This window comes from Leuciscus leuciscus (assembly GCF_965113295.1).
Source record: "Leuciscus leuciscus genome assembly, chromosome: 2".
NCBI lineage: Eukaryota > Metazoa > Chordata > Actinopteri > Cypriniformes > Leuciscidae > Leuciscus > Leuciscus leuciscus.
Genome location: NC_138726.1, coordinates 62,707,707 through 62,720,177, shown reverse-complemented (window position 1 = coordinate 62,720,177; position 12,471 = coordinate 62,707,707). Strand labels below are relative to the sequence as shown.

Here is a 12,471-nt window from a genome sequence, read left to right as displayed (position 1 = left end):
TAATTACAGAAAAAATTTGATTAAATAAATCTTTTTAAATCATTTGACATGTGAGCATTGTGCTACTATTTGTTCAATAAAATGAAAACCATTTGAGAAGAATTGTGATACCATTTGACTATATTTTTCATCAGATCCTTGGCAGCCCAATGAGTTTTTTCGACACGACTCCAACCGGCCGCCTGGTGAACCGATTCAGTAAAGACCAAGATGAGGTCGACGCAGTCTTGCCGTACAACATGGAGAACTTTCTGCAGTTCTGTCTGATCGTGACCTTCACCGTTCTCATCATCTGCGCAGTATTCCCATTCCTCCTGATCGGTGTGGTAGTTCTCGGACTCATCTTCGCCTCAATCCTATAGTAAGACACGAACATCGCACCTTAACATCATATGATGTGTTTTTGATCAGAAGTGGAATATAACAATCACAGATTCATGCCGTTTTCTTTTGCCATAGTGTTTTCCAAAGGAGCATTCGTCAGATGAAGAGGATGGAGAATGTGAGCCGTTCTCCCTGGATCTCTCTCACCACCTCTACCATACAGGGACTTGGCACCATCCATGCCTATGACAAAAGAAAGCAGTACATTGAACGGTAAGATATTACTGACAATACAATTTTATATTAGAAAATATTTAAGAAAGACATGTTGCACTTGAAATGAGTGACCCTCATGAATCATTCCCCAGTAATTATTCTAAGCTATAACACACAAGCAAAAGTGTTAAAGGTCCCATGACATGCTACTTTTTGTAGGCTTTAATATAGGCCTTAGTGGTCCCTAGTACTGTATCTGAAATCTCTTTCCAAAAATTCAGCCTCGGTGCAGAATTATAGCCACTTTAAGCCAGTCCCAGAATGAGCTTCCTTCAGACGGGCCGTTTCGGTGTCTGTAGCTTTAAATGATAATGAGGAGGAGAAAGGCGACGCAAGGTGGAGGGGGGGTGTGGCCTTGACCATCTTGCGCAACGGTACCGTGGCGTGCATGTTTACGTTGGATATAGCAATGGCACGAAGACACGCAGTCTTCTGATCCAGATGGAGAAGCAACGGATGAAGAAGTTGCAACTCAGCGGCTCCAGCAGGACGTTTCCGAATGGTTAGTTAAAAATATTATGTCTGGATACGGTACTTTATTCGGATGGTTTACAGTTATTATCATGTAGCTAACGCTAACCTACTGTTGCCTTTTCATGAGAGATCTGTAACGTCTGTATTTATCTTATTACAATTAAGTTACATCAAGCTCTGCGATCTTGAAATGCGGATATCGCGCGCGCCATATAACCAACAGGAAAACGGTTATCCAAATAACAAAGAAGTGTACAACACTCGCGTTACAGTGTGTGTATTCACACACATAAACTGCATAGCTGCATAGATAATGTTACAGCCACATTCTACGTGTAACAATCTAGGTAACCATAAACAGTAAAGCAACACACTTATATATCATTAGTTGACTTACTTGTCCGAGGTGTGTAGCTGAGCCAAAGAGAGTGATCCAGACTTTAGTTTCAGACGTTCAGCAAGCCCAGCTCTGTATTGACCCTTCGGTGTTCATTTGTACATCCAATTATTGAGCAATTGTTATGCTTCGCTCGCTCAAAAGCCATGATATCTCTCGTGGACAAACTAAAATCGCGCGCGCGTTCCTACTTCCTAGCGCATTTTGTCATGGGCGGAAAATATATTCTCTGGGCGGGCAAAGCAGAGACAGGGGAGGTAACATTTCCTCCTTATGACGTCATAAGGAGGAGATTCAAGATCAGCGCGTATGAGCCTCCATTTTCTCAAAGGCAGAGAAAGATAGCAAAAGCTCGATTTACACCGATTGAAATTTCTAGAAACTTGGGGACCATATACAGGCTAGGGGAACTCATATTAATGTTAAAAAACCTCAGAAAGTGAACATTTCATGTCATGGGACCTTTAATATTTGGACCAACAATACGATTACGAGTGTGATTGCAACAGTCTAATAAACAAGAAGTTAATATTGAAACTGAAATTGAATTGCAACACAATAAAACACAATTCTTTGTTTTCCTCCACCAATGAAACTCCACCAAATTCCTGAATGAAACTACTTTTGACTGAATCAGTTGAATCACTCCTGATGTAATGTTGTAACCTGCAAAAAGAGTCCCAGTGCTGTTTGACCGTAAGGATCAGAACTAACTGTTGTATCGTTTTAAATTACATTTAGGCCATGCGAACTGTGGCTTTTAAACGAACACTCCACCGTTTTTTCATATTAAACTATGTTATTCCCTTAACTAAGACGAGTTGATACATACCTCTCTCGTCTCAGTGCGTGCACTCAGTCGCTCTGGCGCACGGCGACACTTTGCTAGCACTTAGCTTAGCCCAATTCATTCATTAGGGATCCAAACAGAGATGAAGTTAGAAGTGACCAAACACCTCCACGTTTTCCCTATTTAAATACAGTTACACGAGTAATTACACGACCAAGTAGGGTGACACAAAATAAAACGTGGTGCTTTTCTAAGTGGGTTAAAAAGGATAACTATAATGTATGGCAGAATAGCACTTGGGAGCACTTCGACTCGGCGCAGTAATATCATCACTCCTGAAAAATCCTCTCCCCCTCACTTCTGTCATTAGAACCAACGTGACTTTTTACTGCGCCGAGTCGAAGTGCTCCCAAGTGCTATTCCGCCATACATTATAGTTATCCTTTTAACCCGCTTAGAAAAGCGCCACGTTTTATTTTGTGTCACCATACTTGGTCGTGTAATTACTCGTGTAACTGTATGTAAATAGGGAAAACGGAGGTGTTTGGTCGCTTCTAACTTCATCTCTGTTTGATCCCTAATGAATGAACTGGGCTAAGCTAAGTGCTATCAAAGTGTCACTGCGCGATTGAGTGCACGCACTGAGACGAGAGAGGTATGTATCAACTCGTCTCAGTTAAGGGAATAACATAGTTTAATATGAAAAAACGGTGGAGTGTTCCTTTAAAGAGAACTCGGTACGAAATATTTTTTTCTCTTCACGCAAAGCCAACACTAATAAGCTCAGAGCCTACGTTGCCCCCACACATGTAGCAAACATCCAATGAATTCAAAGCCTCAAATTGTTTGTGTTTCCAATAACAGGTTTAAGACGCTGAGTGACATCAACTCAAACCACTTCCTGCTGTTTAACTGTGGGACTCGCTGGCTGTCGTTTTGGCTAGGCTTCCTGTCCGCTACTGTGACTCTAATGGTGGCACTGTTCGTAGTGCTCAGCCCCAATGAGGCCATAAACCCTTCTCTAAAGGGCCTGGCCTTATCTTACACGATACAGGTAACTCTCACAGCTAGACTAAGGGGCTGTTTACACCTGGCCACTCGTGAAAAGACCAGGTGTAAATGCCCTCCGAAACGCATTCGAGACGGATTTGAATCCGATCGCTCAAACCACTTCAGGAGGAGATCTGAGACGTATTCCAGACGAAACTGGACAAGTGTAAATGCATCTGGTTCTTGAAACCACATATGTAAATTGTACTCCTCCCAAAAATGCAAAAAAAAACAAAACATGTGAGAGCGTGTTATAGGCTATATGTAATGTTATAGCCAGATATGACGACGCTACTGGAACACGCTCAACTTTATTCATTAAAGGAGAACTCCGGTCAATTTTAACATTGAGCTCATTTTTTTGTAAATTTGGAGTGCTGTCAGTACAGAGAACAACGACAAAAATCGGTGTTGCCTACACGGTTACCATCCTCTTTTTAAAATGTGCACCCTATTGACTTCAATGGGGCACGTTTTAAATCTGCTTTTAGCCTCTTAACATCCTTGATGTGCCATTACAAGTGCCATTGTGAGGGATTCCTTCAGAGTGAACACGGTGAATCTGACTGCAGTAGATGTGAAAGATATTAATAAAAATGATGTTAATTCAGCCAGCGCACATACCTGTATTTACTTCCTGTTTTCGGTCGAAGTCCACAGTAGTCGATTGTTGAGTTCACGCGCATAGGTTTAGTATCTATGATCACGCGCGTGAACTCGACAATCGACTACTGTGAAAAAAAAAAAGAAAAAAAATATATATATATATATATATATATATATATATATATATATATATATATATATATATATATATATATATATATATATATATATATATATATATATATATATATATATATTAGGGGTGTAACGATACGCGTATTCGTATCAAACCGTTCGGTACGAGGCTTTCGGTTCGGTTTTCGGTACGCATTACGTACCGAACGGTTCGTTGGACCATTTTTTCTGCCGACCAAAATTTCGTTATTTCAAAAGAAGGCGCGTCGCGGGTGGCAAGCGCGCTCATAGAGGCTGGCGCGACCACAACATCAACTGGCAAATGCAATGTAAGGAACGAAACTGAGTTACTCTTATTGTGTTTGTGTGGACCGTTTATCAGTTTTGACCTGTGAAGCGGGACTCGCGAGCCCTATGCGCGAGCCTGATCAAGAAACACCACACAGCGCTAAGAGATCCAGACCAGTAAAGAAAGCATTTGAATTTCAAATGCTTTTTGAATCCGCCACTGAAGTAATAACATCGCTGCGAGATCTAGTGAGAAACATGCACATTTCTCTGTTATTAACGAATCAAACAGCGCTGACGTGGAAACCAGGAAGAAACATCGTGCCATGAATGAACTGGCCGGTGTCCACAGATCAGCAACATTCACCGTGGATTTGCTGTAGTAACACTAACTGCAAGGTATGGAAGTTTGTCAGGAATAGTGGGCTATAATGCCTTCAAGTAACATTACGTCTGTTTTATTTTGACATTATGAATACAATTGCTGCCCTCAAATGTTAATCTGAACTAAAATAAACCTTTGTTTATAACTAGCCTACTACTACAATATTAGCCTACATTTCATTTTGTCCAAGGAGCTGTTTTGTTTTATATGCTCATAAGAAGAGTCAAGTATAGCTCCATTATTGCTCAGTAAAAAAAGCAACAAAAATAAAAAAATCATACTTTATGATGTTAGTTTCATTAAATAAAATAATAATAAAAAAAATTTAATTCAAGGAAATTTCTCTGGCATTTATTTATTTTTGCTGTATGGAAAACGTACCGAACCGAACCGTACCGAACCGTGACACAAGTGTATCGTATCGAACCGAACCGTGAATTTTGTGAACCGTTACACCCCTAATATATATATATATATCTTAAATACACACCATATATTACTACAGGTAACAATTATAATAATACCAACAATGGTAATCAAAATACCTACAAGGTAAAATAAGACAGACTATGAATACATGAATACAACACCAAATAATTAAACCATGCCCTCCTTGTAGTGTGACAAGACCTTCTGTTTATAGAGTGCTTTAAATTGATGAATGCTTTGACTTTGTTTGAGTTCAAGCCCCAGACTATTCCATAGTTTAACCCCGCATACAGACACACAGAAACTCCTCCTAGTGGTTCTGATCGTTGGTATTAAAAAGTTCCCATAACTCCTCAAACTGTACAACTGCTCTCTCTGTGTGCATAATTTTTGTATGTTAGCAGGTAATAGGTTATGAAATGCTTTGAATAAAAATTGTGCCGAATTAAATTTAACTAGGTCCTGTATTTTTAATAATTTCGATTTAAGAAAAAGTGGATTTGTGTGTTCCAGATATTCAGCCTTGTGTATGGTACGTATAGCCCTTTTTTGTAAAATAAATAGTGATTGCATTAAGTTATTATAATTATTTCCCCATACTTCAACACAGTAAGTTAAGTACGGTAGAATCAGGGAACAATACAAAATACGGAGTGTATTCTCATCAAGTACCTGTTTGGCTTTATTTATTATCGCAAGGCTTTTGGAGACTTTGGTTTTTATGTGTCTGATGTGAGTTTTCCAAGTTAGTTTATTGTCTATTGTAACTCCTAAATTTTTTATTTCAGAGACATTTTCAATTTGTATCCCATCTATCTCAATCATCTTATCCATTTTTTTTAAAATTATAATTACCAAATAATATAGCTTTAGTTTTATCTAAATTTAAAGATAATTTATTACTATCCATCCATTTTTTTTTATATTCCTTAGTTCCGTATTTACAACATTAATAACCTTATCATAATTGTCATCACAATAGAAAATGTTGGTATCATCTGCAAACAAATCACTTGAGTAATTTTGAAACATGAAATATATCATTGATGTACAAGTTGAATAGTTTAGGGCCCAATACTGACCCTTGGGGGACACCACAAGAAATGACACGACAATCAGAAGAGGACTCACCCATCTGCACATATTGCATTCTGTCACTTAAATAGCTTTTTACCCAGTTTCCAGCTACCCCTCGTATCCCATACCTTTCTAGTTTAAGTAATATTGCATGATTGATAGTGTCGAAGGCTTTTTTCAAATCAATAATATTCCGATGTAAATTTTTTTTATTATCCAATGCATTTGATATTTCTTATGTAGCATCAATTATAGCTATAGATGTAGATCTTTTGCTTATAAATCCATATTGACTTTCATTAATCAGTTTATATTTTTCAAAAAAAAATTCTAATCTGAGTATTAAATTATTATTATTTTTTTTATAATTTTTGAAAATTGAGGAAGCAATGAGATTGGTCTATAATTGGTCAAATTATGTTTATTTCCATTTTTGAACAGTGGAATAACTTTTGCCATTTTCATTTTCTTGGGAACACAACCATTTAGAAATGACTGATTACAGATGTGCGTTAGAGGTGTAATCAGTGACTGATTACAGATGTGCGTTAAATCCGATCCGATCTGAGAAAACACATGAAGTGGCCAGGTGTAAACGGCCCCTAAAACAGTAGGCAAACAACTGAAGGATATCTGAGCACTTTGTGTTCATGCCGTTTCAGCTGACTGGAATCCTTCAGTTTGTGGTGAGATTGTCCACTGAGCTGGAGGCGAAGTTCACCAGTGTAGAGAGACTGCTGGAGTATATTACGGTAAGAGACGAACATTAGGTCAACCTTCGGGTCATCATGCATTCATATTCAGTTTAGCCAGTTCAGATAATCATGAACATAGCTTGAATATAGTTTTAATGCATCACTGCTTCATTGTGTGCTGCAGAGTTGTGTATCAGAGGGTCCACGAAGTGTCCAAGGTGCTCACGTCCCCGCCGGCTGGCCACATGAGGGCGCCATTACCTTTAAAAACTACAGTATGAGATACAGGGACAACACGCCCATGGTCCTCTGTAATCTCCACGTTCATATTAATCCAGGGGAAAAGCTTGGCATTGTGGGACGTACTGGCTCTGGTGAGAGAGAACATGTTATATTCAAAGCTTAATTTTATGTTTTTAAATGTTAAGAATAATTTCCGATTATTGTTATAAATTCAGATTGATGTAGTAATGCATAATGGATTAAATTAAGAGATGGGGAATCAATGTTAAAGTCGTCATTCGACTTTATGACCAAATGTGACTGCCATCATAAAAATGCATAAAGTAGCTAGTGGATTTCAGTCTTTTTTTTTTTCATTTATTTATTTATTAGACAGTAACAAAAAATGCATAACAAGAAGTCATCACAGTGACATTATACATTAATCAGAACTGTCGAGGATAACACAAGAAAGTTACAAACTTATTTCCATTGTGGTCCTCGTTGTAGTCTGATAAAGATGGCCAGGCAAGTTACAGATGACTAAAAGGTACCTTGTACATTCAATCACATTCAAATAAAAATAAAATAATCAAATACATACACTGCAATAATAAATATTCCTTAAGATCACATAAAAAATGTAATCTAATTAGCATTTAGCAACCATTCACCACATGCTCTCTTAAAACAACGATCTGACTGGCTTAACTTAATCTCAACTGGGAGTTTGTTCCATTCCATTGCTGCCATATACAAAAAGGTGCTTTGCCCAGAACAGCTCTTAAATCTACAAGGAACTATGTCTGTGGCACTACCTCTAGTTGAGTAGCTATGAGAGTTCCTAATAAGCTTAAAATAATCTTTAAAATACTTTGGCTCATTCCTATACAAAATATTTCATGTTAATCTCAGTTTCAACTGTCTCGCCCTGTTTTCAACTGTTAACCATTTTAATTTCTTATGTGCGGGAGAGCCGACATGGTTCCTATTGTTGAGGTTTAAAATCAACCTGACTAATTAATTCTGTGCCGTTTGGAGTTGAACTTTTATCCTCTTGGGGGTGCTGCTGTACCATGTAGTACAGGCATAATCGAAGTGTGGCTGAATTAAAGCATTTGCTAACATTTTTAAAGTTTCTTTATTTAGAAACTGAGCCTTACGTGCCAGGAATTTAATTCTTTGGTTCACTTTTATAATAACCCTTTGACCCATACTTTCTCCACTCACACAACTATCCAAATCACAGCCTAAATATTTTACAAAATGTTTAGCTTCAATCTGGGTGCCACCCACATAAATTTTGAGCTCAGGAGTCCTACTCAACCTTATTTTTGAACCAAATAGAATAGATTCAGTTTTCCCCAGATGCAAAGACAGTTTGTTCTCTATCAGCCATTCACTTATGTTCTTTAACTCATCACTTAAATGGTTCTCAATAACTTCTTTGTCCTTATGGGAGAACACCAAGGCTGAATCATCCACGTAGAGAAAAAGATTACAATTGCAAACAGATTTCATATCATTTATATACAAGAGAAACAACAATGGACCCAGGACACTACCCTGAGGCACCCCACACATTATTTCTCTAGCCTCAGACAGAGTGCTGTTAATATCAACTCTTTGATACCTCTCAGTCAAGTATGATCGAATCCATTCACATGCCATACTTTTAAAACCTAGGGCTTTTAGTTTAATCAGCAAGATCTGATGGTCAACGGTATCAAATGCTTTCTGGAGGTCTAATAATACCATGCCACAAAGTTTACCCAAGTCGATCTCTCTTCTTAAATAATCTGTCAAATATAATAAACACGTATCCGTAGAATAAGATGTTCTGAAACCAGATTGCAATTCATAAAACAAATCAGAATTACTAATGTAATTATTTATTTGCTCTTGTATTATTCAGGGATGCAAACACATGTATGGTCAAAAAAGAGAGAGGTTATCGAAGCCCTCGCCCCGCGGCAAATATCCAGATACTTAATTGTGATGAATTTAATCCTTTGTAAGTTATCATTTTGCAGTGTAAGATTATGGTTAACACCTTTAAATATTACATAAATATATTATGTATTTTTATTAAACTTAGTGAGTGTATAAATCAGCAGCAAAAAGTAATTCTTGAAAAAAATCTGCACAGTAATTGTATAAAATCTAAACATGTTAATAAAAACAAATTGCTATTAGTACTCTTATAAAATTCAATCAGGCAATCATACATTTCTCAATTTTATATTTATACATTAATGTCAAGAATTTAGAAGTGTATACATTTATATAGCCTACGCTACACTACACAGAAATAATACACAATTAAATTATGCTTATTTTAAATGTATTGAGCAGGTTAGGTATAAAATAAATAAATAGGCTTTTAATAATCTTTCAGTGCGCAAAACCAAACAGAGCGCACAAAGCGCGTATGCACATTGCGGGTGCAGAATGATGTGCTCAAAGCAACATGGAGTCACAGCAAGTGCGCATTTAAAAGTTCACGGCACAAAGTGAAGACATGTTGAGCGCACAAATCCTAGTGTATATCTGTCCAACAGTTTGTTGATCATTTGTTTCTTCACAGTTTTAAATTCCAGTTATTGTACGTTTCATGCCGATTCATAGTCCTTGTGATGTGTGTGATCTAACAGGCACACGGTAGCGAGTCGTTTAAAAACAGCAACAAACTCCAGCAAAATAAAGACATTTTATGCAAATCCACAGCCTTTTCTCTACAGATCAAGCATTATAATGTGAATATATCATATTGGAGAGAGTTTTACCGTGCATCCTGCTGTAACCGGACGAGGCGGGCGCACTGTTTGAATAACGTTTCTGAATGGAGAATGATTGACAGCCGCAGAGGAGGGAAAATGAGTTTCCGTACACTTTAATGATGTAAATAGACTTCTGTCCCTCACATTAAGCTATGGAATGGCTTCAGATGTCTTGTCACCCAAAGTCACACAAACTGACGTGAAAAAAGCGGGAGGCGCCGAAAAGCGCGCTGTTTGCATCCCTGATTATTCTCTCCAGAACTTTTGATACAACCCCCAAAATCGAAACTGGTCTATAATTACCCTCTTCTAATTTGCTCCCTTCTTTATATAGCGGAACAACCCTAGCAAGCTTCAGATCTTTCGGAACTCTACACAGTAAAAACAGAAGTGTCAATTTAACTCCTATAGAGTTGAATTTAACTCTGTTTCAGATAACATTTGGTCCCACTCGAAATCAGTGTAAAATTTACTCTTTGGTCAGTGTCAAGTTTTTAGAGTTAATTCTACTCAATATTGTGTAAAAAATAACAATGAAATGTGTAAAAGTATTTAACACTGTAGTTTAATCACACTGTTAAGAGTAATATGATTACACTGTATAGAGTTAATTTAACTACAATTTTACTTTAAAAAAATGACACTTAAAGTGTAATATTTACTTTTCATTTCTCTACAGTGTTTTAAAAAATATATAAATCATAAGATGCAGTTACTGAATTATAGAACCATCAACTACTATCAAATGAAAACAAGCACAATAACACTAGATCACAGCACTCACCATTTATTGTACAAATAATAGAGCATTTCAGTGTCAGTCAATTTACATTGCAAACCTATTGCCTTGTCTCTGACAGAAACATATAACATCATAAAAATGTTTACCAGAGAAAGCAATATGGCACGACAAGGAGAGTTGTGTCATTCCCTCCATATGACATTTGTATGTCAAAAGGCCTAGGGTAATGCAGGTTGTCGACATGAAAAAAAATGAAATCCTGCTTTGATCTGATCACCTCATATGCATGGAAATGTTCTTGAAAAGAGTACTGTAACTAAAGGCACTGTGAGTAGCAACAGTTTTTCACACATTATCAGAACTGACTCAATCTGATAAAACACAGGCACTTCAGATTCAACTTTGCCACAGATAACTAAGTATGGGCGATAAACAAACCCATTATGTTTAGCCCAATTAACCTTCATAACCTGAATGCTACTGGGCACTTGCAAATTCCAGAACCTCCTTTTACCAAATTTAAAGACACCATTTTTCCTGGACCAATGTCTAACCGACTAAAAGTTGTTAAACTTCGCCAACTATGCGCCATATGATTCTGATGCTTTTTTGCCAGCGTTTTGGTAATGTTTTTAAACGATTTAAGCAGTTTTTTGAAAATTATGCTTGCCTTCATACCTCATACACCAACTATGAAGGACAGGCCCAATTTTCTGGATGCAGCGGGGATAGTGGATAAGAAAATGGTGCTTTGGTAAAAGGTTTTTCTGAGGATACAACTTCTTAAACAGTGTGTGGTGATCCACAATTAAATGTTTTAAATATACACATAAACCTTGAGATAACATGGGCGAGAATATAATGTTTATTATTTGAAGTAGTAAAAGAAGCAGGCCCCAGTGTTGGTCAGTAGAAGTTACCAAATTTCCAAAGATAAGAGGAACATTCCTAAGTAAGCACCAAGACTGAGCTGCATTCAGTCCCAGATCATTAGATCCTTCACCTAAATTAACAGCTACAGGCCTGTTGTTTCTCTCCATGAAACCATAATCAAAACTTTGTATTCTTGAATGTATTTCTGCTGATGTAACATGTTTTTCCTTCAAATACAGAAATAGTAACTTCAATTCGTACTGGCCCACCCCTTCTAACACATCATGCATCACATCAACTAAGAAGTTCTCTGTTGTGTGAAAATACTCCAATGAATTTAATATGCATGACCTTTTCACACCAAAAACGTATGGAAGGGATGGATTACAAGCCATTTCTTGACAGTGAGCAGTGTGTATATCTTTGGTGCGCAAAACTATTTTGGAAGAATCTTCAGAGAATTCTGTCTGAAAGTCCTCCTTTTCCGCTAAACAGAACCTGCAACAGTACCTTGCACTGAAAGACTCCACCAGACCAAACAAACTATGCAAACCCAAATTATCACCAGTAACCTGTACTACAGTGCCACGAACATAACCATTGTATAATGGAATCTCAATACCATCACTCTCTAACACTTTAATGTCTCGAACAATGGGAGCAAAAATTTCACTAAAACCATACCGTTTAACATCTTGAGTATGAAATAAGGCGCACAGGTGTATGTTAGCCAAAAAAGAATTCCATTTTGGAGAGAAGTTTCTTAAAGTAAAATATACTCCACCCAATTTATGAATACCTCGCTTAGGACCCAGAGGGTTGGCGACCTCAAAGTCATCATAGAACATCTGGATCTGTATTGTCTGCTTCTCAGTTGAGAACAGGGGGTGACTTTTAAAAAAAGATCCATCACAAATATCTCTGTCTA

General features: G+C 37.3%; 1 protein-coding gene across 3 annotated transcripts in view; it reads left to right on the top strand.

Moving 5' to 3' along the window:
• The window catches only part of LOC309492429 (ATP-binding cassette sub-family C member 12-like), a 41,430-nt gene that overhangs the window by 18,275 nt on the left and 10,684 nt on the right, over positions 1-12,471 (top strand). For all 3 annotated transcript variants that reach the window (XM_082161397.1, XM_082161398.1, XM_082161399.1), the window contains 5 exons: positions 135-361; positions 460-597; positions 3,126-3,315; positions 6,894-6,983; positions 7,111-7,300. In XM_082161397.1, the coding sequence (XP_082017523.1) occupies positions 135-361; positions 460-597; positions 3,126-3,315; positions 6,894-6,983; positions 7,111-7,300 (835 nt within the window). The remainder of the gene's footprint in view (positions 1-134; positions 362-459; positions 598-3,125; positions 3,316-6,893; positions 6,984-7,110; positions 7,301-12,471) is intronic.